This window comes from Sminthopsis crassicaudata, chromosome 1 (assembly GCF_048593235.1).
Source record: "Sminthopsis crassicaudata isolate SCR6 chromosome 1, ASM4859323v1, whole genome shotgun sequence".
NCBI classification, from domain to species: Eukaryota; Metazoa; Chordata; class Mammalia; order Dasyuromorphia; family Dasyuridae; genus Sminthopsis; species Sminthopsis crassicaudata.
This window is the reverse complement of record NC_133617.1, coordinates 53,598,507-53,626,332: the sequence shown is the minus strand read 5'-3', so window position 1 is coordinate 53,626,332 and position 27,826 is coordinate 53,598,507. Positions and strand designations below refer to the sequence as shown.

At 46.7% G+C, this 27,826-nt stretch overlaps 1 protein-coding gene across 1 annotated transcript; it reads right to left on the bottom strand.

Annotated features, from left to right (window-relative positions):
* Positions 1-7,290: 7,290 nt before the first annotated feature.
* Positions 7,291-26,872, bottom strand: LOC141563076 (nuclear receptor ROR-beta-like). The gene is made up of 9 exons (XM_074303669.1): positions 26,601-26,872; positions 25,884-26,025; positions 23,743-24,123; positions 19,123-19,244; positions 13,657-13,789; positions 12,771-12,878; positions 12,160-12,270; positions 9,078-9,190; positions 7,291-7,489 (listed from the first exon to the last, which is right to left on the bottom strand). The coding sequence occupies exons 1-9, from the start codon at positions 26,853-26,855 to the stop codon at positions 7,328-7,330; spliced, it is 1,527 nt and encodes a 508-aa protein (XP_074159770.1). The 5' UTR covers positions 26,856-26,872; the 3' UTR covers positions 7,291-7,327.
* Between the last annotated feature and the right edge of the window lie 954 nt (positions 26,873-27,826).

Below are 27,826 nucleotides of genomic sequence, written 5' to 3'. Positions count from 1 at the left end.
ACTAATTTAGTCCAAAACACAATTAAGGAAGCACAAAAGGTAATATCATGGTACAGCCTCAATAGACACTCCATCACTCACTGCCCAGTTACTCATATTTTGCATGCAGTAAGAATGAGCTTGGTTATATGATTCTCTAACATATTAGACATGGGAAAGCTCAGGAGTTTGAGTTATACCTGTAGTCATTGAGGAGAAGTGATAATGGATACCACACCGGTCAGTAAAGAGACGGAAAACTATAAAGAACAGATAGAAGGTCTCAAAGAGCCAGCACACCAGGGAGGGGATAAACAGCTCCACATAGTTCCCCTGAAGGAATCCCTATGTTCCTGGGAAATATATTTTTAGTGATCCTCAAAATGATCAGAGATTCAGAATTGAAAGTAATCTCTGAGGACTCTTGTCTCTCCCCTATCTGTAGCACGAATTGTCTTTTACCTCAATCCCCTTAAAATATCCACCTGCTAACGAGGACAAACTCACTATCTTTTAAGGCAGCCCATTCCATTTTTAGATAGATCCTGCCTAGCTCATCCAAAAGGAAAGACAAAAAAAGGTTATATTCTGTTCAGTCTCTTCTATTTTAAAAAAAGAGAGACACATAACCTATTTTTAGAAAGATTTCCCATCCATACTAATGAAAGTTTAAAAAAAAAAAAAGTTTTGGTGCTTACAGGAATTGGGTCCACTTTTTTTCTGGAATTCTCCCTGAAATGTGGGGTACAGCACCAAGGAGTGGACTTCAAGCAACTATTACCCCTCAATCTAGTCTCATTTAGGAGCAGGTAGCTGGCACAGTGAATAGAGCAATGGCCCTAGAGTCAGGAGGAATCTCTCAGCCTGTGGATAATGACACTGAATGACAGAAAAATAAGAACCCCAGGACAAGAATTGGAAGTCTGAGGTTCAAGTCTCTGTTGTATTAATCAATTCATTCATTCATTATATGACTCCAAGCAAGTCCCTTCCACTCTCTGGGCCTTGGCCAAAATGAGCTGGCTGGACTAGGTGGTCTCTTAAGGTTCTTTTCAGCTCTGGACCTTTTGCTTAGAAAGCTCTAAGTTCTAAGGCTGCCTTTAGAGTCTGGGAAATTGCAAGAGCAATTAGGGTGTTTTATATATGGGTGTGGGTGTACATATATATCCATGCATATTTACATGTATGTGTACATATATATGTGCATATATATATATATATATATACATATACATAGGAACATGTGCATATGAAGAAAAGAAGGAGGAGAAGGAAGAGGAGGAGGAGAGAGAAGAGAAAGAAGAAAAGAGAAGAGGGAAAAGAATTTCAGCCTGTGTAGGTCTATGTCTGACACTTAGCTGAACTCAAGGAGGGAAGCTGTTCTCGGGTTGGGATCTCCCAAGGTTTGGGGCTCTTGGGATGACCCAGTTCCCAGAGAACTGTAACAAAGTAAAGAAAACACTGGAGTACTGCTTTGCCATTAACTTTCTGTGTTATTTCTTAGTTTCCTTTTCTATAAAATGGAGTGATTGAACAAGAACCTAAGATCCCCTGAGGATCCTAGTAAAAAAATACTTTGTTTCTAGAATGCTTTAAGCTTTGCCAAGCAAAAAATACCCAACTTTATGAAGCAGAAAATGAAAATTAGTAGCAGTGTGGTATAATGGATAGTGAACTGACCTTAGAGTTAGAAATGTGTTCACTTACTCTCATCAGAATTAGCTCAAATAGGAAATAATATACATATTCAACATGGGTGTAGATGAATTTCTATATTTTACCCTGCAGGAAAATAGGAGGGGAATGGGATATGGTAAGGGAGGTGTGTGATAAAAGAGGGCATATTGGGGAAGGGAGTGATCAGAAGCAAAACACTTCTGAGGAGGGACAGAGTGAAAAGAGAGAGAGAATAAATACAATTAACAAAAGTAATTGTAAAAAAGTTTTCAAAGCAAGCTTCTCTGATGGAATCTTCTTTGTTCTCTGGGAAATGATGCACACGATGCTCTCAGGAAAAAAAGAAACCTTGAAAGTCCTCCATGAACAAAGTGAAATATACTGTATACTGATAGCAAGGTTCTGAGATGACCAGCTGTAAATGACTTTGTTCTCAGTAGTATGATCATCCACAACTACTCTGAAGGATTTATGATGAAAAATCCTATCCATACTCTGAGAAGAAAGTGGTCGAGTTTGAATACACATAGAAGTATTCTCTCCAACTTAATTTTTCTTGAGGGTTTTTATTTTCTTTCACAACTTGACTTTTATGGAAATGTTTTGCATAACTCCACATATGGTTTCTTAATTGTAGGTGAGGATAAGGGAGAGAACCTTGAAATCAGAAATCTTAAAAACAAATGTAAAAAGAATTGTTTTGAAAGTAATTGGAGAAGAATATTAAATTAATTAATTAAAAAAAAAAAAAGGGCTCATGTCTCAATTCTGGCACATATTGTATGATCCTGGGGAAATCAATTCATCCTAGTGCACCAAACAGTTCCTTTAAAAATATAAAATGGGAAGATACTCCTTTGTATTGGAAGAAAAGGTTTCTTATCAAGTCTTTCCTAGAACAATATTCTCAAAGTGTAGGCCCATGGCCAGAGTACCTTTCAGGAGATCCTTAAAATCAAACCTGTTTTTATAATAACACTAAGATATTATCTGCCTATTAAGAGACTCCTTGCTTTCCCACCTTCAGAGCTAGATGAAGCCAAATTTTCTTCATATACTTCAACCAAAACAAATATTGCAACAGATCAAATGTAGAAGCAGATAGAATCCAGTTGTCATCTATAAAGTCGGTCATTAAAGAGATTTACAAAAACATGTAAAATACTCCTATGCCTCTCACTAAATTTTGTTTTGGGAAATAGAATTATTTTTCATTTAAAACTGTTATGTTAACATATAATGGGCTTTCCTTTGGAACAGTCTGCCACTGGCATTTTGCTTCCTGGTGTCTTTCCCCTTAACTCTCCCCCATAGCATGTGGTATTTCCTCTAGCTCCTCTATGCTTCTCAACCCTACTTCCCTTCCGTACAGCTAATTAGTTTTTTTAGGATACTAAGTCCTTTCACGATTTTGCTTGCCCCAACCTGATGGGGTGCTCCCTTTCTACTGGGTAATTGTGAGTTCCACTGAGGAACTTGTCTTTCACATGCGCTCCCACTCTATTTCAATTGTATCTTACCATTTTTTCTGTAATCTTTCCTAAATAAACCTGCCTTTTGCCAAAAAATAATAATAATAATAATAAAATTAAATTAAGTTAAATTTTAAAAAACAATGAATACTATATAATGGGCTTATTTATATTATTTTAATTGAATTAATAAATTTTAAAATGTATATTTTAATTTCCAATACTTAAAGTTTTGATAGATGTAATTTACAAAAACAAAGTTCTTTAGAGGTTTCGATCATTTTTAAGAGAGTAAAGGGGTCTTAGGATCAAAGAGTCTGAGAGTGTCTGTCCCACAGTAATGGAGTTGTAACTACAGACTTGAAACCACAACTGAGACTCAGAGGGCTGAAGTTCCTTGCTCAGCACTACACGGCTGGGATGTTGGAAGCAGATTCTGAACGCAGGTGTCTGACTCCCAGCTCTGACCTCCTGGGTTCTAAGGGCCCTCCCAGCTCTGACATCCCGGGTTCTAAAAGCCCTCCCAGCTCTGCCACCCTGGGTTCTAAGGGCCCTCCCAGCTCTGACATCCTGGGTTCTAAGGGCCCTCCCAGCTCTGACATCCTGGGTTCTAAGGGCCCTCCCAGCTCTGACCTCCTGGGTTCTAAGGGCCCTCCCAGCTCTGACATCCCGGGTTCTAAGGGCCCTCCCAGCTCTGACATCCCGGGTTCTAAGGGCCCTCCCAGCTCTGACATCCCGGGTTCTAAGGGCCCTCCCAGCTCTGACCTCCTGGGTTCTAAGGGCCCTCCCAGCTCTGACCTCTCGGGTTCTAAGGGCCCTCCCAGCTCTGACCTTCTGGGTTCTAAGGGCCCTCTCAGCTCTGACCTCCCGGGTTCTAAGGGCCCTCCCAGCTCTGACATCCCGGGTTCTAAGGGCCCTCTAAGCACTGACATCCCGGGTTCTAAGGGCCCTCTCAGCTCTGACCTCCTGGGTTCTAAGGGCCCTCCCAGCTCTGACCTCCTGGGTTCTAAGGGCCCTCCCAGCTCTCACCTCCTGGGTTCTAAGGGCCCTCCCAGCTCTGACCTCCTGGGTTCTAAGGGCTCTCCCGGCCCTGACCTCCTGGGTTCTAAGGGCCCTCCCAGCTCTGACCTCTCGGGTTCTAAGGGCCCTCCCAGCTCTGACCTTCTGGGTTCTAAGGGCCCTCTCAGCTCTGACCTCCCGGGTTCTAAGGGCCCTCCCAGCTCTGACATCCCGGGTTCTAAGGGCCCTCTAAGCACTGACATCCTGGGTTCTAAGGGCCCTCTCAGCTCTGACCTCCTGGGTTCTAAGGACCCTCCCAGCTCTGACCTCCTGGGTTCTAAGGGCCCTCCCAGCTCTGACCTCCCGGGTTCTAAGGGCCCTCTCAGCTCTGACCTCCTGGGTTCTAAGGGCCCTCCCAGCTCTGACCTCCCGGGTTCTAAGGGCCCTCCCAGCTCTGACCTCCTGGGTTCTAAGGGCCCTCTAAGCACTGACATCCCGGGTTCTAAGGGCCCTCCCAGCTCTGACCTCCTGGGTTCTAAGGGCCCTCTCAGCTCTGACCTCCTGGGTTCTAAGGGCCCTCCCAGCTCTGACCTCCTGGTTCTAAGGGCCCTCCCAGCTCTGACCTCCTGGTTCTAAGGGCCCTCCCAGCTCTGACCTCCTGGGTTCTAAGGGCCCTCTCAGCTCTGACCTCCTGGGTTCTAAGGGCCCTCCCAGCTCTGATCTCCTGGGTTCTAAGGGCCCTCCCAGCTCTGACCTCCTGGGTTCTAAGGGCCCTCTAAGCACTGACATCCCGGGTTCTAAGGGCCCTCCCAGCTCTGACCTCCTGGGTTCTAAGGGCCCTCCCAGCTCTGATATTCTGGGTTCTAAGGGCCCTCTAAGCACTGACATCCCGGGTTCTAAGGGCCCTCCCAGCTCTGACCTCCTGGGTTCTAAGGGCCCTCCCAGCTCTGATATTCTGGCTTCTAAGGATTCTCCAGCCTGGATGTTCTATTACACATACAAAGAGAAAAACTTACACATGCTCCAAAGTTGTGATCAATTGAGGGGCCAGACATAACCCAGTGATGGTGTCACTGCTGAGACCCGACCTTCAGAACCTGTGGCACATTCATGCTTTGGATCAAAGCTTTGTCCTTTGTGGGTGGATTTGGATTTTGGGAACTGCTTCTGGTGAACAAAATGGAGAATCTAACTGGAGAATTGCAGCTGGAACCAAATAGACTGGATCTGGTAATCTGAACAATAGACACTTGCACAGCACTTCGCTGTATGGGTTAATGGGATATTTCCACCACCACCACCTCCTTTGATCTCCCACCTCCATGCATTTGCATTTCTCATGCTTAGAATGCTCTCCTTCCTCATAGCTAACAAACCCCTAACTTTTTAAAGTCTCAGCTCGATGCCATCTCCTACAAGGGGCCCTTGTCATTAGGTATTAGTGCTCCGAGTATCTCTTTCTCTATTTACTACTTCTCAGGTCTCTTCCACCTCTCTGTCTGTGATCTTACCTGCTGAATAACCCTGTGGCACAGGCGGGGCAGGCTGTTACTAGCTTAATTTTATCTTATGAACCAGGAGCTGAACTTAAAAAGGGCAAAGGCTTGAAGGCCGCGTGAGTCAATGCTGAGCCACAGCTCCGATCCCATCGAGGCCCGGGAAGGAAATGGCTTCTAGGATGTGGTTTGTGCACGGGTTCCAGAACCGGCTCCCAGAATTTCATGGGAATAAGACGAAGGCTTGGGAAGAGGACGCTGCTCTTATTTTTATGGCCAACTTCTGGCCTACTTTGAAAGAACCGGCCTTGTTGACTGACCCATAGGCCGCAGGGTTCCACTAAACCAGAGCTGGGCCGGCCCTTCCAGGGCTTCTTTGCACTAGGAGAAAACTTCTTTTACTCTAGGCTTGCTTTGATCTAGAACTGCTCTAGAACCAGAGAACTTGGAGATGAGACCAAAGCGGCCCCTCAGCCCCACTCTGCAGGGGTGATTCTGTGACTCCCCCTCCCCTTTCCTGCTCAAAGTCTCCACAAAGGCACCCATCGGGGAGCTTGAGCCCCCTATAGAGGCAGAAAACAGCAGTGGACCCAAGAAGGACCTTTGGCTCGGGAACCCTCCCCCCAAACACGAGAACTCCCTACAGGAGTTTTCTCCTCCCTCCCCTGCTCCTTAGCCACGTGGAGCTGCCGCAAATCCCAGAAGGCCAGAGCCCAAAGGGGCCTAGAGACCACCGAGTGGGGGGAGGGACGGAGTCTTGGAGAACACTCATTTCTGCGCGTGCGCACACACGGGGCACGGGTCAGGAGCCTGGCAGGGCCAGCAGGGAATCTAGGAGTCGCGGGTCGGGGCAGTTGGATGGTGAAGTGGGGCCCGCTCCGAACTCGGACAAATCACGGACTGCCTCCTCACGAGGTAGGGCGCCCCCTCCGGCCGTCCCCACCCCCACCTTACTGAGGGAGAAGGGAAGGTCCACAGAGGGTGCGGCACACAGGAGTGCTGGGCTTGGGGTGCAAATCCGCGCCCCAGGTTGTGACGTACGCGGACGTGGGCAGACCTCCCCCTCTCCGGGGCCTCGGTTACTCCTCTGTAAAATGGGGAGACTGAAATCGCCGATCTCTAGAAGTCCCTCCGGCTCTAAGGCTGCGGTCCTAGGCAGGCTCGTGACGTCGGGCGCGCGGCCCGATGCGACGCTCCCGCAGGGCCGCCAGCCGCGGCGCCATCTTGTCTCCCTGGGGCTGCCCCCCGGGCCCGCTGTTCGGACCACCTGGGGGAGGACAGGGGCTCCTCCTCGGCCCGGCCGCACTCCGGCCAGCCCGTTTTCGCTCAGAGAACGCGGCAATCCCAGAAGTTCCCAGGCCGGAGCGCGCTCTCCGGAGAGACCCCAGGTGCGCCTCGCTTTGTCCATCTGTCAAATGGGGGGATGGAGGGTCCCTGTCCGGCACTCTCCCCGCTGCCGGGGCCGCGGCCTGGTCCGTCATTGGCAGGGCCACTCCCCCGCGAGGGCGGCCTCCTCACCCCACATCCAGCCGGGGGCGCTTCCCCCCAGCTCTTCCACACCTCGGGAGGGGAGGTGGAGGCAGCCGGGAGCGGCGGTCCCCTCCCCCTGCCCCCTCCCCCTCCTCGGAGCGGAGGCGCGCTCTCCGGCCCCGCCCCCGCCCGCCCTCCCGCGGCCCGCCCTCCCTCGGAGGCGCCGCTCGGCCCCTAGCTGTCCCGGAGCGCGCCGTACTGGAGCTCGGTGTTGAAGACCTCCTTGTAGAGGGGGGGGAAGAGGCGCGCCGTCTCCGGGTGCAGGAGGCGGAAGCACTCCAGCTTGTCCAGGTGCAGGCGGCAGATGGCCTTCAGCAGGGGCAGCTTGGAGACCAGCTACAGGGGGAAGAAGGAAGCCGTCAGCGCGGGGGCGAGAGCCAGGGGCTCGCGGACCCGGGCTGCCGAGCTCCGGGCTCGGGGAGGGCCTGGCCGATCCCGACATTACTAGCCGAGTGACCTGGGCCAGGGCGGGACTTCCTGTCACCTCTGCCTGCCTCAGTTTCCTCAGCTGTAAATAAATATAGAACCGTAAAAATAACAAATAAAATCGGGTTAATAATAATGAAGTTACGAGCACATAGTAGATGCTTAATAAATGCTTATTCTCTCCCTCCACTCGTAACCTTTGTAGAGATCCTAACTGCTTTCCGACATGTCCGCGGCTTCCCTTCCCTCAATTAGTGCTGACAGCCCCCTTCAGTCAGGCAAACAAAAGGATTCACAGTAGCGTGGGATGCTTCAGCATGCATCTATTTACCACCTACTGTATACTATTTACTACTTATTGGACCCATATGAAAATGTATTAATTGAAAAATCTGCTGATTAGAGAGGAAGGGAGAAAAATTTGGAACACAGTCTTACAGAAATGAATGTTGAAAACTGTTATATGTAGATTTAGAAAAATTAAATACTATTAAAAAAAGAAAAAATTGATTAAAAATAGTTTGTATTTCATATATTGTATTTAATTTATACTTTAACATATTGAACATGTATTGGTCCACCTGCCATCTGGGGGGGGGAAGGAGGGGAAAAATTGGAACAAAAGGTTTGGCAATTGTCAACGTTGCAAAATTACCCATGCATATATCTGGTAAATAAAAACTATAATAAAAAAATAATCATTTGTATTTTAGAATTCTGAAAGCTGGGCCTGAGTCCAAAGGTCCACTTTCCTCCCTGAGCCCTGAGAAAGCACTTTATGTGTCTGGTACTTAGCCCAGTGCTTAGCACTTAGTAGGTGTTTAATAAATAAATTTAATAAATAAATATTAATGAAAAATAAATAAATAGATATTGACCTGACTCTCTGGGCCTCGGGTTCGTTATCTGTAGAATGGGGAGCCCTATCTACCTCACTGGGCACTTGCTATGGAAATCATTTCATAATCATAATGTGTTATGCAGGTTGGGCCGTTCATTCTTGTAAACGATTATCTGGAAGCCTTGCTCTGTGAGTAATAATTAAGAAGACAAGAGTTCTGCCCTCAGGAGCCTCCAGGCTGGGAGGGGGTAGGAAGCGTGGAACAGAAAACGCCCCCCCCTCCCCCCCCAGTGCGCAGCAGGAGGCCCGGGGTGAGACGGCGGAGGAGATGGGGCTTGTTCCCACCCAGGCCCTTAGGGGAAGTGTCCGGAGGAGGCGGGACCTGAGCTGAGGCATGATGGGTGGGCAGGATTCCGCGGGAGGTATCCGGATTGGGGTGAGGGGAGCAGAGGGGTGACATTCCACACCTGGAGAGCTCATTTGGGCGCTGGTTGGTGAATTGGGCCCTGGGAGAGAACACTGGTGCTGAATCTGGGTTTGGAACAACCTGAGCAGAGGTCTGCTAATGGCCGGCTCGCACCCTGGGTGGCAGGAAGGGCCGGGGTCGCCCCGGTTCAGCCCCCCAAGTCTCCACGCCCCGTCTCCCGAGGGCTCTACCTTGGACAGCCTGTCCTCCGGAGAAGGCTGCTTCTGGATCTCGTGCTGCAAAGCGAGGAAAACCTGGTCCTGGAGATTCTGGACCTTCTTCGCTTCAAGAAGCCAGGGTCGGTCTGCCAGGGGCAGGGTGGATCACCGCAGGGCAAGCAGAAGAAAATACATCATTAAGCGCTTCAAAGGGATGGAGGACGAGAAACCTGGCTCCTAGTACCTGCTCTGCGACTGACTCGATATAGACATAGCTCTAGTCCTCTAGAGGGCTCTGTGGGCCTCAGTTTCCCCATTTGTAAAATGGGAATGTTGGATGCGACCAATCTTCCTTGAGTCCTGGACTCCTTTGGCAGTGTGGTGAAGCTTCTAGACCCCTTGACAGAATAAATATTTTTAAATGCCTTAAATACGCAGGATTGTAAAGGAAATCAAATGTATTAAAATAGTTATCAAAATATTTTTTAAAAACAAGTTCATGGCAAATATGGAAATGCTTAAAATGATTGTACCTGGGTAACCTATATCAGATTGTTTGCTGTCTTGGGGAGGGGGGAGGAAGGGAGAAAAAACCTGGAACTCAAAATCTCATAAAAATGTATATTGATGTTAAATTGCGGGAGGAGTTGGGGGAAAGGGGGGAAATTGGAACACAAGGTTTTGCAAGGGGCCAATGTTGAAAAATTATCCTTGTATGTGTTTCGAAAATAAAAAACTTCAATTTAAAATGTATATTTAAAACTATTTTTATATGTAATTGGAAAAAATAAAGTATTATCAAGAAATTAAAAAAATAAAAAGCAAGCTCATGAATTTGTTAAAAATCCTTGAATGAGATGGTTTGAACTCCCTTCCAGCTCTAAGATTTTAGATAGTGAACAGTTGAAAGAAATTAATTTGGGGTCTTGGGACCTGAATTTGAATCCATGTTCTACACTGACTATCTTAGCCTTATCTGTAAAATGAGGAATTTGGACTAGATGCCCAAGAGGTCTTTTCTGGCTCTAGAATAAAAAACTGAAATCTTATGATCTTTATAGAGTAATAACGCTGAAGAAGGAAGGTGGGGGGAGGCTGTGGGGGCAGAATCAGAATTGTCACTGTCTGCCTTTTGACCCCAGGTAAGGTGTCCCAAGCAATTAGGAAGGACCAAAGAACTGGGATGTGTCTAAAGGAGGAAGGATAAACAAAAACGAAAGCTGGCAAGCTTATTACAGGGTGATCAGAGAGAGGAACAGGAGCGTTAGAGCAGTCTTCAGGTGTCTGAAAGGCTGGCTTTTTATGGTCCCAGTAGGAAGAACAGGGAGCAGTGAGTGGAACATACAGAGGGGCAGATTTTAATTCTTTTTTTTTTTTTTTTTCTTTTTCTGAGGCTGGGGTTAAGTGACTTGCCCAGGGTCACACAGCCAGGAAGTCTTAAATGTCTGAGACCAGATTTGAACTCAGGTCCTCCTGAATTCAAGGCTGGATTCAATCCACTGAGACACCTAGCGGGATTTTAATTCTTCACATAGAAAAATGTCTAATATTAGAGCTGGGTGAAATGGAAGAAGATGCTTCAGGACCTAGAGTGCAGGATACTCACTGCAGGCTGGTAGTGATTTATTGGGAATATTGTGGAAGGGGATTCTGTGCAGGTACAAGTTGGATTAGATAACATCTGAGGTCTCTGCAAGTCCAGAAATTCTATGATTCTGATGTGTTCCCTCCTAGCTCTGACATTCCATGTCCTACAGGCCCTTTCACTTCTGATATTCTCTATTCTAAGAGCCTTCCCTTTATTCCCAAGACCCTCCCAGCTCTGACCTCCTGTGTTCTAAGGGCCCTCCCAGCTCTGACCTCCTGGGTTCTAAGGGCCCTCCCAGCTCTGACCTCCTGGGTTCTAAGGGCCCTCCCAGCCCTGACCTCCCGGGTTCTAAGGGCCCTCCCAGCTCTGACCTCCCGGGTTCTAAGGGCCCTCCCAGCTCTGACCTCCCGGGTTCTAAGGGCCCTCCCAGCTCTGACCTCCTGGGTTCTAAGGGCCCTCCCAGCTCTGACCTCCTGGGTTCTAAGGACCTTCCCAGCTCTGACCTCCTGGGTTCTAAGGGCCTTCCCAGCTCCGACCTCCTGGGTTCTAAGGGCCCTCCCAGCTCCGACCTCCTGGGTTCTAAGGGCCCTCCCAGCTCTGACCTCCTGGGTTCTAAGGGCCCTCCCAGCTCTGACCTCCTGGGTTCTAAGGGCCCTCCCAGCTCTGACCTCCTGGGCTCTAAGGACCTTCCCAGCTCTGACCTCCTGGGTTCTAAGGGCCCTCCCAGCTCCGACCTCCTGGGTTCTAAGGGCCCTCCCAGCTCTGACCTCCTGGGTTCTAAGGGCCCTCCCAGCTCTGACCTCCTGGGCTCTAAGGGCCCTCCCAGCTCTGACCTCCTGGGTTCTAAGGGCCCTCCCAGCTCGGTTCTAAGGGCCCTCCCAGCTCTGACCTCCTGGGTTCTAAGGGCCCTCCCAGCTCCGACCTCCTGGGTTCTAAGGGCCCTCCCAGCTCTGACCTCCTGGGCTCTAAGAGCCCTCCCAGCTCTGACATCCTGGGTTCTAAGGACCCTCCCAGCTCTGACCTCCTGGGCTCTAAGGGCCCTCCCAGCTCTGATATCCTGGGTTCTAAGGGCCCTCCCAGCTCTGACCTCCTGGGTTCTAAGGGCCCTCCCAGCTCTGACATCCTTTGTTCTAAGGGCCTTCCAGCTCTGACCTCCTGGGTTCTAAGGGCCCTCCCAGCTCTGACCTCCTGGGTTCTAAGGGCCCTCCCAGCTCTGACCTCCTGGGTTCTAAGGGCCCTCCCAGCTCTGACCTCCTGGGTTCTAAGGGCCCTCCCAGCTCTGACTTCCTGGGTTCTAAGGGCCCTCCCAGCTCTGACCTCCTGGGTTCTAAGGACCCTCCCAGCTCTGACCTCCTGGGTTCTAAGGGCCCTCCCAGCTCTGATATCCTATGTTCTAAAGGCCCTCTCAGCTTTTACATCCTGGGCTCTCAGGGGCCCTGCAGCTCTGATTTTCCATGTTCTAAGTGACCCCCAGCTGACACCTTATAGTTTATGAATAACTGTAGCTCTCTAAGGACACCTCATTACCTGGGGACAACAGGACAGCTGCCGTGAACAGAGCAATTTCCTCATCTGACAGCTGCAGTCGACACAGGCCCCTCTCCAGCTCAAAGATGGCTCCAATTAAGTCATCACAGGCTGGAAGAGGCACAGACCAGGGACAGGGAGCATGGGTAAAAGAGAGGAACATGAGCTCTGGGCCTGGTCCCCCGTCCTATGCTGATTTCCAGCCCCCTTTGAGGGTCATATTTCCCCCGGTCCCATCTCCAGGAAGGAGAGGAAGCAGGAAATGTCTGTCCCCAACCTCCCAAAGCCAGGGGTCCAGAGGGGATAAAGTGGAAGGAGCATGGCACTAGAGCCAGGGCAGGAGCTGGATTCAAGGCTCCACTCTGTGTGATCTGAGCACATGCAGTGTGCCCTTTCAGCAGGGACTTGCTTTTGACTTTCGGGATCTGTGCTGATATAAGGGAATGCTCATAGAGGTAAATGCCCCCTTCCAGGTGACATACCCTCTCTGTGGCTAGAAAGGGGCAAGAAGCCCAGCAGCCCTTTAGCTGTAGCTAGGAGCAGCCATGCTCACGGACCCCATTTTGAAGGCTGGTTGGGGAGGTCTCCCTCAGCCCAAGCGGCTTCCTTACCCAAAGCTTTGAACATCTGCATCCCTCCAAATTTGCCGTCAAAGAGCACTGTATTGTTCAAAGGATTGAAGACCCGAACCATCCGGATCAGCAGCACTTCCAAGCAACCTGAGCAAGCAAAGGGAGAGAAAAAAGGGAAGAAAAGGAGGGAGCTGACCCCAACAGCCCAGCATCCCCCTCCTCCCACTCTCCTCCCAGAGGCAAAACCATTTTTAAAAACTTCTTTGATCTGGAATCTAAATATATTTGAGAGAAGGAAACCTTTCTCCCCAAGGCCCAATAAGAAGCTGGAACGGGATGAGGGATGGGGGGAGGGGCTCTTCTAAATTGTGGATGGGAAGAAAGAAGGGAAATCCATGAGCCATTTTTGAGGAAAATTAAGTGTGGATGGCAGAGAGAAGAGTGACTCATACATAGAAAAAACTAGTTATTTAACAACACAAGACACTGCAGATTTAGAGCTGGGGTAGGCACTCAGTAAATACATTGCCAGGACTGCCCAGTATGTCCATAGCCAGGGATGGTCAGTAATGAGATCTCCATCACTGGAGGTATTAAAGCAAGAAGCCGTCTGAAGGTGGTGGAGGAGCTTTCTTGCAAGTAGAGCCTTTAAGGCCCCTTCTGGTCTGGAGGCACCCTGGAGCAAGGGGAGAAAAGATCTGGATTTTGGAGCCAGAAGACATGCTTTTGAGCCTTGCTTCTGTTACTGCCTGTGTGACCACGGATAATTGTTTCCCTCATCTATAAAATGAACGACTTGTACTGGACGATCTCTAAGGTCTCCTTCCAGTTCGAAGCCTAAAGATGCTGGGACTCCAGGAGCGACGATCCCAGGCTTCCCAGCTAGGAGAGAAGGAGGATCGGGGCTGGGCCTGCAGTGATTCACCTGCTTTGAGGAGGATGATCTGGTCATTCTGATCAAGATCCATGAAGCCGCAGATCCGCTTGGCGAACTCCACCACGAACTGGATGGCGTGGGAGATCTGGAGGGAGCACTGCTGCCACAGGACCTCGCAGGGCTGGGGAGAAGCCAGGATGGGGATCAGGCCTCAGGCCGGCTCCCCTTCCCTGACCCATCCTGATGCCCTCAGACCCTTAGAGCACAGGCCAAATTCCAGATTTCCAGAGGCTTTGCACAGTCATTTTTATGGGTGCACAGAACTCAGATTTTATTGGTCTCTCATGACTTTGGATTTATTTAGGAAACTTTTGGTGAGAAAACTCCCTATAATTTACAGCAGCTGCTTCCAGAGCTTTCAGCCCACAGACAGCACGGGGGCCGCACAAGTGGTCAGAAGGAGACTCCAGGAGTGTCTGTGTTAGCACTGAGGCAGGGCTCTGTTGCTCTGTCCCTACTCAGACCTGGGAAACGATCCTGGCAATCCCAGGGCAGGGAGGAGCACTAATGTGTCAGAGTTTGTGGCCACAGTAGAATGAGGACTCTTGTCCACTTCCAGGAGAAAAGAGTACTTGTGGTCACTCATATACTAGGACACAGGCCAGGAGAGGAGTGGACACACCTCCCCCTAGATTATCCTACCTTGGAAGAACCAAAAACTTGCAGGTTTTCAAAATTACCCCTGAAAACAAGAACCCTGAAGCTTGGAACAGTGTCCCTTCTATCCTGGAAGCAAAGGCCTACTTTAACAAAGAGTTAAATAAATGTCAAGAAAGATGCTGGGGAAATGGGCAAACAAAAAAAAATTCTGACCATAGAAAGTTACTATGGTGACAAGGAAGGTCAAGAAACACAAGAAGAAGATAATAAAATCAAATATCCTCTCTTTGAAACCTCTCAGGCTATGGAAGAACTCCAAAAGGACTCTGAAAATCTCAAATATGAGAGGTAGAGGAAAAACTGGGAAGAGAAATGAGAATGATGTAAGAAAATCATTAAAGACAAATCAACAGCCTCCTAAAAGAAACATACAAAAAATACTGAAGAAAATAATACTTTAAAAAAAACAAACCAGAAATCAGAAGGACCTGAGCTCAGATCTGGCCTCAGATACTTAATACTTCCTGACTGTGTGACCCTGGGCAAGTCACTTAACCCTAATTGCTTCAGCAAAATAGAAAAAGATACAAAAAGCCAATGAAAAGAGGAGTGCCTTAAAAAGAAGAACTGGATAAATGGAAAAAGGTATAAAAGCTCACTGAAGAAAATAATTTCTTAAAAACGAGAATTGAGCAAATGGAAACTAATGACTTTATGAAAAATCAAGAAACAATAAAATAAAACCAAAAGAATGAAAAAAGAAGATAATGTGAAATATATCACTGGAAAAACAACTTACCTGAAAAACAGATCCAGGAGAGATAATTTAAAAATGATTGGACTACCTGAAAGCCATGATGAAAAAAAAAAAAAGATCTTAGACATCATCTTTCAAAAAATGATTAAGGAAAACTGCCCTGATATTCTAGAATTATATTAGTTCAATGGAAATTGAAAGAATCCACCAATCATCTCCTGAAAGAGATCCCAAAATGAAAACTCCTAGAAATATTATAGTCAAATTCCAGACCTCCCGGTTCAAGGAGAAAATATTGTAAGCAGTGAAAAAGAAGTATCTTGCAGCCATAGTCAGGATAACACAAGATTTCACAACTTCTACTTGAAAGGATCAGAGGGCTTGGAATATGATATTTCAAGGATATTCCTAGCAAAAGAACTAGGGTTATCACCAAGAATTATTTACTCAGGAAAACTGAGAAAAAAAGAATATTCAATGAAATAGAGGACTTTAAAATTCCTTATGAAAAGATAAGAAAAAGAAAAGATAAGAATAGAAAATTTGGTGTTCAGAAAATATAAGACTCAAGAGAAGCATAAAAAGGTAAACAGTTAAGGAAAATCACTGTTTACATTACTACATGGGAAGATGATACTTGTAACTCATAAAAACTTCCTCATTATTAAGGCAGTTAGAAGGATTATACAGAAACAGAGGGAACAGTTGTGAGTTGAATATAAAGGGATGATATCTGAAAAAAATAAAATTAAGGGGAAATAGAGGAATACAGTGGGAAAGAGAGAAAAAGAGAAGTAAAGTTATCTCACAAAAAAAGAGGCAAGAAAAAGCTTTTATAGTGGAGGGAGAGAGGGGGAAGGTAAGGAAGAATGAGTGAATCTTACTCTCATTAGAACTGGCTCAAAGAAGAAATAACATACACACTTAATGGGGTACAGAAATCTATCTTAAAAGTAGGAGGAAAAGGGGATAAGTGGAGAATGATAAAAGGAAGGGCAAATTGAGAGAGGAACATTATTGAGGAGGAACAAGGTAAAAGGGGAGAGAGAATAGAACAAATAGGGGGGAATAAGATGTAGGGAAATACATTTAGGAATAGTAACTATGAAAAAAAATCAAAGCAAATTTCTCTAATAAAGGTTTCATCTCTCAAACACATAGAGAACTGAATCAAATTTATAAAAATTTGATCAAAAGATATGAACAGTTTTCAGATGAAGTAATCAAGGCTGCACAGCCATATGGAAAAAAAAATCCTCTAATTCATACTGATTGAAGAAATGCAAACAAAACCTATTCTGGGGTACCACCTCATATCTATTTGATGAGATAATAGAAAAGAAAAAGAAATTGATAAATATTGGAAGGGATGTGGGGAAAATGAGACACTAATACATTGTTGGTGGAGTTGTGAACTGATTCAACCATTCTGCAGAGCAATTTGGAATTATGCCCAAAAGCGTATAACAACCATGCATATGTTGTGATCCAGCAGTACTACCTCTAGGTCTGTATCATAAAAGAAATAAAAACAAAAAGGAAAAGGATCTATATGTACAAATTATTTATAGCAGCTCTTTACTGTTGGCCCATCAATTGAGGAATGACTAAACAAATTGTGATACATGATTACGATGAATATCATGGCATAAGGAATGATGAGCAGGATGCTCTCAGAAAAACCTGGAAAGACTTCCATGAACTGATGCCAAGTGAAATGTACTGTGAACAGAGTGGCAGCAGTATTATAAGATGATCAATATGAAGACTTAGCTACTGATAGCAATACAATGATCCAAGAAAACTGGAGGACTCATGAAAAATGCTAACCATCCTCAGAGAAAGAACTGAGAGTCTGAATACAGATTGAAGCATATTTTTTTAATTTTATTTTTCTTAAAGGTTTTTTTTTTGTTGCAACATGACTAATATGGAAATGTTTTACAACATTACACATGTGTAATCTATATCAGATTGCTTGTCTTGCCAATGAGGGAGGGTAGGGAGGAAGGAAGGAAAAGAATTTAGAACTCAAAGTTTTAAAAACAAATGTTAAAAATTGTTCTTATCTAGCAACTGGGGAAAATAAAATACTAAATAAATTTTTAAAAAGTAAAAGTAAAAAAAAAAAAAATGCTGGATCTCCTTCCCATCTCTGAAAAGTTGAGGGTATAGGGACATAGTTCAGACTTGACTGATAAGTCAAGAGGACTGACTCTGGAGTCAAGAGGACCTGAATTCAAATTTGGCTTCAGACACTTAAGACTTATTAGCTATGTGACCTTCACCAAGTCACTTAACTCCAATTGCCTCAAGAAAGAAAAATGTGTAATGGAAAGTGGCTGGCAGTGTAGCTACATTGGAAAATGGAAGTGAAGAAAAAATAATAATAATAAAAAAGAAAAGTAAATCAGATCTGATTTTGAATACCAGCTTTGTCTCTTCCTAGTTCTGTTATCCAGAAAATGCCTTTCATGTTTCTGAGGCTCAGTTTCCTCTTCTGTCAAATGGATATAATAATCTTTGTACTCTCAGAGGAGATTCACTCCCCAGTTATTTAGCTCTCAAATTGATAACTAAAGGCTGTCCAGGCTTTCATCAGGAGGACAGAGATTGGAATCCCTACTTATTTATTGGCTGTGGGTCACTCTCTTGGTCTTTAATTTCTTTTTAAATAAAATGAAGTGATTAAGATTTTTAGGTTCCTTCTGGTCCTAAATCTATGATTCTATGATCTGGTTGATATCAGGTTTAGAATCAGGAGGATATGAATTAGAATCTAGCCTCATACACTTACTAGCTGAGGAAATCATTTAACCTTTTTGTGTCAATTCCACACCTGGGAAATAGAGATAATAATAGTACCTACTTCCCAGGGTTGTTGTAAGGCTCAAATGAGATAATAATCATGAAATACTTAGCTGTGGTACCTGGCACATAGTAAGTACTTTAAAATGCTAGCTATTATTATTAAATGTTAAATGTAATATGTTATAATGTCATTGTTTTGGGCAGCTAAGTTGCATGGTGGAGAGGGCAATGAACTTGCAGTCTGGAGAACCTTAATTCAAAATTAGTCTCAGGCATTAACTGTGTGACCCCTAAGCAAGTTACTTAATCTTGATTGCCTAAAAAAAAAGAGAGAGAGAGAACTTATTTTTGCATTTAAAATTAAATAAAATAATGAATGGTTCATTTTGCTGACCTGGTTTTCCCCGTCCCTTTCCTACTTTTTCTTCCAGGAAACAAAAGGAATATACAGTTTTTGAAAATGAACATAATATTAAAAAGGTTAAAAAACATTAAAAGAGATTCAATCATGGTTTTTAAGATAAACAGATATTAAAACTGTATAAGGTCATTAATTATTTCATTGGAAAATATATCTTTTGATCTTAGTATGTCATAGGATTACATTATCTTGGATGTTCAACATTTCTAAAAGAATTCCTTGCTTGGATCCCACCTGGATGCTCTATCCCCTCCTCCCAAGGCTGAGAAAGGGAGCATGAGCTTCACTACTGGAAAGAAGAGAAAACATGGGCTTGGTGGCCAGCCCAGGGGGGTCTAGGACCAGATTCAACGAGTACATGTGTACAGGGAGGCAGCTTTGAACTGGATATAAAAGGAAGGACTCTTTAGGGAGGATTTATAGAGGACACTGAAGGAATATTCCCCCCGACTGCTCCCTAGAGCTTCTAATGATCCTTTCAGTTCTAAGGTTTTGTTGGAGGGGGATGAGGAGAAAACCTGTGAATTCAGTGGGTAAGGAAGCTCCTGCTGAGAAACTCCCTCTTCCAAGCTAGCAGGACCTTAGGCGGCACCAAGTCCAACAGCCTCATTTTAGGTGAAAACTGGGTCCCAGTTTTAGGTTTTAGTTTAACTTTTTTAGCTAAGAGTCACTGGGGTCACACAGGTGGTATATGTCAGTGGCGGGGCTTGGACCCCAGGCTGCCTACTGCCAGCACTCTAACCACTAAACCACATTGCCTGCTCCAGCTCTCATCTCTGACAAGTGGCTAAATCGACCCAGGCTAGTGATAGGAGGCAGGGGCCAGCAGAGAGAAGGCAGGAGGAAAGGGAGGGGCTATCTGTACCTTTGCCTGCAGGCTGCACAGCTCCTCCTGGGTGTACTGGGCCCAGGCTAGCCTCTTCAGCTCTTCTGTTGTGTACTGGCAGGTCTCCCGATGGGACCTGATGACATTCTGGGCCACTCGTTCTGTGAGGGGAAGGAGACCCTTATATGAACATCCTTCCATGCTCTGCCAACCCCTCTCATCTCTTCTCACCTGTGTGACTGCCAATGAAATTCCCTAAATTCTTCATGGAGATCTGTCCCCCAAAATGACTCTGGTCCTTCTTACCTTTTTGGATTTATTAATGTCAAGAACAATCGGTCTCTGAGATAGTCTACAAGATGTCATTTCTTTCTCCCCAAGGCAACTCTCTTAAGATTGCTGATTGCAGAGAAAGATTGCTGTTGTTAGAGGGGGTTTATCACTAGGGGCCCTTTACACAGATGAAATCATAAGTCTGATTTAAATATATATATGTGTGTGTATATATATATATATATATAAGTCATAATAATAGACATATCAAATTGCTTGCCTTCTCAAGGAAGGGGGAGGAGAGAGAAGGAAATAATTTGGAATTTGAATTTTAAAAAATTATATGTAATTGAGAAAAAAATAAACTATAATAATAGCCATTTTTTTTCTATAGTACCTTTGACTTTACAAAAAGCACTAACTATCCTAGGCAACTAAAACTAGCAGTGGATAGAATGCTGGACTTGGAAACCAAGTTTCAATTCTGTCTTACTAGTCATATGATCCTGGGCAAGTCACTCAAATGATTTCCATCTCAGTTTGCTCATCTGTAAAATGGAAATAAAAGTAGCATCTGTTTCCCATGGTTGTTGTGAGAATCAAAGGAGATAATATTTGCAAAGTTCTTGGTAAACCTTAAAGCTCTTTACAAATGCTAGCTGTTACTATAATGGTTTGTTCTGAGGAAGATAGTTTCATCCCACTTTATTGAAACCTTAGCCTAAGAGAGAGGAGATATTCCCAGAAAAGTCACAAAAGATATAGCTATAGCTACAGATTAAACTATGGATGAATATTATATATGTGTGTGTGTGTGTATGTGTGTGTGTGTGTGTGTGTGTGCATATATATACCCATATACCTGTATGTATATGTCCATACATGTGTGTGTGTATTGACTTGTGGCCCTGGGCAAGTCATTTCATATTTTAGTGCCCCAGACAATTCTCCAAGACAGGGATTCTCAACCTTTGGTGCCCAGCTCAGGAGGGTAGGGAGAGGTTCTGAGGAAAGACTGACATTGTTTGTGAAAAAAGGTGGAGAAAAAACACATCTTTTTTTTTTTTTTTTCTCAATATCTCTAACTGAAATTTGGCATTTCCTTTAATTATTTAAAAATATTATTTTGAGAAGGGGCCCATAGGTTTCATCAGATTGCTAAAGGGGTCCAGGACATAAAGAGGGTTAAGGATTTTTGTTCTAAGGCCTTATGTTAAAAAATTTTTTTTAAAAGTTTTAATCTACATTGGTAGGAGAATTTTTCTTAACAAGGAATATTTTTACCTCAAGGAAATCACAGGTCCAACCCTCTCCCTCCTCAAAAAGGAGAATGTATAAAACATTACATGAGGTGCTGGGAAGATACAAATAAAAAAAATCAACAGTCTTTACTTATAGAATGTAAATTTACTATCTAATTATCTAATCTAATAAAAATAAATATAACTTATGATGAGAAGAAAAGGGACAGGAGTGGGTTGCCTTGGGTAACCCCCACACACAGAATACTGTTCAAAGAGTCATTCTTTCCACTTCTAGTGTATACCCCCAGATTTGTCCTTTGCCCTGCTCTGCAAGAACCGTGCTCTAAGTGTTATCTTGCCCAGAGTCACACACTACCCTACTTTACTCCACTCTTTTTAGCTTTCCCCTATTAGGTTGTAATCTCCTTGAGGCAAGGATAATTTTGCTTAATTGTATTTGCATTTCTAGCACTTAGTTTAATGCTTAGCACATAATTAGCAATTAATGAATGTTTATTTATCTACCTATCTCTATTTCTCTATTTCTGTCTTATCCATCCATATATACATCCATCCATCCACCCACCCATCCATCTATCCATCCATCATCCGTCTGTCTGTCTGTCTGTCTACCCAATCTTAGAGATATCACTAGCAGACCACAATGGTACTGTGGAAAAGCCCATAAATTGTAAAGGGAGTTCTTGGCTCCAAATGCAGCCCTATTATTGCCTGACATATTCCTTCTGCTCTCAATACCTCAATTTCCCCATCTGTAAAATGAGAGAGTTAGATAATAAATGGATTCCCTCTCAGCTCTGATACTATGATCCACTGGGCTTTCAGTCCCTGGCACTAATAGGTGCCCAGGTAGCTTCCCTTCATGGTCCCCTCCAAAGAGGATCCTAGACCCCAGCTCCAGCCCTCCTAAAAGTCCCATATGTCAACAGGGGATTTCTTTTAGCCTTGTTTCGATCTATTTATAATCTCAGCCTGTCCTATCTCAAGTTTATTCCCTGCTGGGTAAGTAGGACAGTCAGAAATATGTCCTAAATTTTCTTCTTTCAGGCTTGAAGAGGGGGGTGGTGGTGTTCATCCTAGAACTATGGGACTTAAGAAGCAAGGTCATGTCACCCTTGTTATCATCTTTGCCACTTTTACAAGTGGCACTAAAGATAAGACATTCCATCTCTCTCTGGATCTCGGTTTTTGCTCAAGTCTAAAAAAAGGTAATTAGACATCTTTCAAAACCTCTTCTAGCCCTAAAGCTTGATCCAATAAATTTTAGACTTTAGTCCTAATGGCCTCGGAGACTTTGGCTTTTAGGCAAAAGAGAACTCTGAGTTAGTCTGTCTCCGTGTGGCAGCCCTGGGATCACAAGAGCCCTTGTGCTCTGACCTGTACAGAGAGAAATAAGGGGACAACCAGTCCAAACCTTGCTACGTGAGTGCAAGTACCTCCAGGAGCTGGGGGAAGAGGAGGGCATGTCTGCCAAAAGGACTTTGGACCAGCGTCTGGAAGACCTTGAGAGTCTTAGATAATATCTACTGTCCCAATTCTAAGATTGTATAACCTGAGCCTCACTTTATGACATAGGGAGTAAGAAATAACTTCTTTCTGGAACTCATTTCATCTGGAAAATAATGGGGTTGGACTTACAGCTCTCTTACAGCCCTGACCTCCTGGGTTCTAAAGGCCCTCCCAGCTCTGACCTCCTGGGTTCTAAAGGCCCTCCCAGCTCTGACCTCCTGGGTTCTAAGGGCCCTCCCAGCTCTGACCTCCTGTGTTCTAATGACCCTCCCAGCTCTGACCTCCTGGGTTCTAAAGGCCCTCCCAGCTCTGACCTCCCGGGTTCTAAGGGCCCTCCCAGCTCTGACCTCCCGGGTTCTAAGGGCCCTCCCAGCTCTGACCTCCCGGGTTCTAAGGGCTCTCCCAGCTCTGACCTCCTGGGTTCTAAGGGCCCTCCCAGCCCTGCAGTTATCCATCCTAAAGCTCTGGTATTCTATATTGTAATGTTGCTTTCCAGCATCGTGGTTCTAAGATTCTCTGGGCACTGGGGAATAATAGAGACAAACCTTTACTGTTATTATTATATATGCATTTTGAAGACAACAGTTTTCTATGATCTGCCATTATAAATGGCTGGACATGTTAGGAGACATTGGAAAACCAGTGCTTTTTCCTAGAACCTCCCACTTATCTGTTAGACAATGTCTCAAAGGCAAGTAGTTGGACAGCAGGGAGGTACCCCATCCAAGACCTGGTGCTACAACAACAATTAGCTCTCCCCATCTCTGAGGTGCGCCGGCGAGTGCCGGTTTCCCCCCTTTCTAGTTCCGTTCCCTCAGCCGCCTTCTCCCTTGGGACTGACGGTTCCTCACACCAAGAATGTCCTCCTTCTTACCCCTCCTCTTACAATCCCTAATCTCCGGCAAGACTCAAATGAACCATCACCTTCCCCGCGAGCATTTTTTAGCTATGGCTAACAGCCCCACATGACCCTGTATTGATGTTGCACATACCCACAGGAGCACCTGCTCTCTCTCATAAATCCCTACGGATAAAGACGTGTTACTTTTGAAGTTATGTCTCCGGCCCGAAAATCCCTGGCTCCTAGGAGGTACTCAATAAGCAAACGCTTTACTGATGTGGTGTTCTGTAACCTGATTTCTCCTGCACTCCCCGGGGATGGAGAGGGTGGTTTGCCAGAGGGATCCCACACTCCACTGCGGGTCTCTCCTCTGTAGGAGCCTTTAGAGGCCTTCATATATATTCCGGGGGCGGGGTTAAGTGGCTTGCCCAGGGTCACACGGCCTCCTGACTCCAGGGCTGGGGCTCTCTCCCTGCGCTACTTGGCCCCTCTATAAAGATGCTTCTAAACTTCCTCTTTGTTCCAGGGTCAGAAGAGGGTCCTTGGCCCTTCGGATGTGATGGAGGGCAGGACGCGCCCCTGTGGGCGGGCACCCCTGACTCGCCACGGCCCCGCTCCTGTCACGCCGAGGCCCCGAGCCCTGCCCACCTTCAAGGACAGACTGGGGACAGACGGCGGGAAGTCGCCCTATCTCGGGTGGGTTGGGCTTTCTCCCGCCTCTCCGAGGCGGGGGGAGGGACCCGGAGACCAGCGCCCCCTGAGACCACTGACCAATGTCGCGGTCCGAGGGCGTCCCGGGAGCTCCGCCGTGCGCCAGGCCCGCAGGGTCCAGGCCCATCTCGTACAGCGTCTCCAGGCACGTGGGCTCCGGGGAGGGCTGGGCCGAGCCGAGCAGGTCCAGCGCGTAGTAGGGGGCGGCCGCGGCGCCCGCTTCCGTCTCCTCGGGGCTGAGCGGCATGTCAAAGAGCAGCCCCTCCGGCAGGCCCGAGAGGGCCTCCAGGTCCGCGAGGCTGCCGGCCACGTGCGGGCCGTCCCTGGGCAGCAGGCCGCTGGCGTCCGCCGACCGGCCGGCCTCCTGGCTCTGCTGATGGCGCTGCACTTCGGCGTACAGGCTGTCCCTCTGCTTCTTGGACATCCGGCCGAACTTGACCGCTGCGAGGGCGAGGAGCCGGTTTTAGGGCTTGGATTTTAGGAACAGGGGAAGCTAGCCATATGTTTGGAAATGAAGGATGTGTAAGAAAAAGGGAGTCAGAAAAAGCCTTAAAAAACAGCATCACGTGAGAGAATGCGACCGTCTTAGCCTGAGAGAAAGGCCCCTCAGAGGTTCCCCCCGCACCCTGCTTCTTGCAGCGGGACAGAGAAACCAAGCCAGCCCGCGGAGGACCGGCTCCGGCGCAGGGAGCTCTGCGTGGGGCTCCAGAACAAACCTGGGGTCACAGAGAGCCACTTAGAGGGTGAACCCCATGCCCGGGGCCTTAGCACCCTCAGTCACAGAGAGGAGCGACGCCCTTCTTTCCTCCAGTGCAGAACTAGAAGGAAGGCGTGCTCACTGGCCGGGGAGGCTTTCAAACCACTCATGCCGCGTGAAACAGCCGAGTGGTATTCAGTGATACGGAGGAAGAATTCCGAGGGACTTGGGAAGGTGTGGGTCTATAATGTGTGTGTGCACATGTGTATCTGGCGCATGGTCCGCTCGTGCGTCTAAGGGTAAAAATGTAGAGTTAGGGAAGTCACTTACAGGGCGGCTACGGTAACTTTAGAACTCCCTTCCAGTGAAGAGAGCCGGCTACCCCAGAGAGCAGTGGGGGCTGAGGGCGGCCCCACAGAGCATGCTCTGCGGCTCACTTGCGCTTTGCTTTCCTTCTCATTTTTCCCTTTTTGATCTGATTTTTTTGGGCAGCATGATGATTGTATGAATATGTAGACATATATTGGATTCAACATATACTTTAACATGTTGAACATTCTGGATGACTTGCCATCTAAGGAAAGGTGCGGAGGGAAGGAGGGGAGAAGTTGGAGGAGTCAGCGCTGAAAAACCCTCCATGCATATGTTTGAAAATAAAAAGTTAAAAAAAATGACCCAAAGTGACAGTTCCAAGGACCGGAAGCATCTCTCAGTAGAAAGATGGCGAGGTGCCAAATGAAGGCTACACTTAGTCCCGGGTTTGTTCTGCTCGGCCACGCTGGTTTGTTACAAGAAAGGTCCTAGTGAGGGGCGGAGAGAAGCACTCAATAGTCATCCTCCTTGCCAGTCACTCCCCAAGTGAATTTCTGCTAGGAAGGGCGATCTTAACACTGTCTTTGTATCCTAGTAATCAGCACCGTGCCTGTATGTAACAGACCCTTATTAAGTGCTTGCTGATTCATTGATTGGAGAGTTACAATGTTTAAAAAAAGAGCACCAAAGAAAATTTTTTTTAAATTAGGAACAATAACTCATGCACGGCATGACAAACATGGAAATATATTTTAAAACTAGCATATATTTAACCTCTATCACGTTCCTTGCTTTCTTGGAGAGGAGGAAGATAAGGGAGGGAGAGAGAAAAATTTGGAACAAAGTTTTACAAAAACGAATGCTGAAAATTATTTTTACATGCATTTGGTAAAATAAAATATTATTGAGGAAAAAAAGAGTCAGAGGCATTGAAATCTTCATTGATGGGGGAAATACCCTTCCCAAGAAAAATAACAAATCTCCGAAATACAAGAAGAATTGCTCTTGTTATCATTATGAGTCTGTTTCTGGAATTCTATTTTTTTTTTTATCTTAAGGCCCATGTCAGCTTTGACATGGTTCTAAGAATCCCCCTCACCCCGACGTTCTCTGATCTAAGGGCCCTCCTCACCCTGATGTCCGGCGTGCTAAAGGCGCCCCTGGTCCTGATGGACTCCATGGGCTCACTCACCGTCTCGAGACATGCCCAGGGCGAGGCACTTCTGCAGGCGGCAGTGCTGGCAGCGGTTCCGGCTGGTGCGGTCGATGGGGCAGTTTCGTTGGCGCGAACAGGAGTAGCTGGCGTTGTTCTGCTGGCTCCGCCGGAAGAAGCCCTGTGGCCCAGAGGAAGGGGTGAGGAGGGAGGGATTGGGACCAGGCCGCTAGGCCTCCCACCTTAGCCAGGATCGGTCACTTGGGAGTCGTGCCCTGGGTCTTTCTCCCTCTTAAGCTGGATATTGAAGGGGGAGACAGGAAACTATGAAGTGGCCACAGACCTGTCACAGCAGAATGGAAGTCAGAATTTCCACAATGATGGCCCAGAATCCTCATGAGGCAAAGGGAACATCATGGTAAGAAAAGTAGAGAAATAAATCGTTTTAGTGTGTTTTTGTTTCAAGGAGTTGAAAATAAATTACTTGGTACAATAAAAGGTTCTACTTTACTCTGTATGAGTGTTTTTATAGTTTTACCCATTTATCTATCTATACAATACACATGTGAAAATATCATATTATAATATGTGTATATTCATATGAATACATGTGTGGACATATAAAACATGTATAATGTATGTATGTGTATATATCTATCTTCCCCATTTCTTTGAGTTCTTGCTGGGACTTGGACTTTGGGGTCCTGGCTTCTTCATCATGCCCCTCCCTCTCTCCAGCCCCCACCCCTCTCTTACCTTACAGCCTTCACAGGTGATGACACCATAGTGGATCCCCGAAGACTTGTCCCCGCAGATCTTACAGGGGATCACTTCAATCTGAGCTGCAGGGGGACATGGCCATACATGTAGCAGAAAGTGTAGAGCAGAAGAAGGGGTGCTCCCCCAGCCCTCACCCTGTAGGCAGGCGGTTTTCCACACTTTCAGGGGGCTAGGTCCTATATGGGTTGCCAGAGAGAGCTGGGTGGGTGGGTTCTGTGTGGGACAGGACATCTTGTGACAAACAGGTTCTGATTCAGCTTCTTTCAATAACTGGCTACAGAACAGTGGGGCAGCACTAACTTCTCATGCCCTCGGCTTTTTCATCTGTAAAATGAGGCTGACATAACTCCCTGTGCACCTGCCTCTAAAGGCTGCTCCCCAAAGGTAGACTCTGGGCCCTTAGTCTCAAGTTGTGACTGAGTCTGGGAGAGAGCTTGCTCTGAGAGGAGGCGGGGTGCCCTTTGTAGACTGTCTCCCAGAAATTCCTCTTAGGTCTTGGTGTCTGTATTGTACCCCTGGGCCCAGAATCCCCAGATGTGGCTGTAATTCTCCCAGTGACCAGGAGATGCCGCCCCGACACCATTCTGACCTGTACCTGTACCCCATGGACCCCAAGTTTGGAAAGAAGAGCAGAAATCTCAGCTTTCTTTCTCTCAGAGCTCTAAGCAACATCTAGAAATAGCCTATGTCAGTTGGGCACCATGACAGCAGTATGTAGTTAGTATGGAGAAAAAAACAGGAGGTTCCTCCCAATTTGGACATTCTGTGTCCTAGGACCCTTTCATTCTATGTTCTAAGGGCCCTCCCAGCTCTGACCTCCTGGGTTCTAAGGGCCCTCCCAGCTCTGACCTCCTGGGTTCTAAGGGCCCTCCCAGCTCTGACCTCCTGGGTTCTAAGGGCCCTCCCAGCTCTGACCTCCTGGGTTCTAAGGGCCCTCCCAGCTCTGACCTCCTGGGTTCTAAGGGCCCTCCCAGCTCTGACCCCCCCTGGGTTCTAAGGGCCCTCCCAGCTCTGACCTCCTGGGTTCTAAGGGCCCTCCCAGCTCTGACCTCCTGGGTTCTAAGGGCCCTCCCAGCTCTGACCCCCCCTGGGTTCTAAGGGCCCTTCCAGCTCTGACCTCCTGGGTTCTAAGAGCCCTCCCAGCTCTGACCCCCCCTGGGTTCTAAGGGCCCTCCCAGCTCTGACCTCCTGGGTTCTAAGGG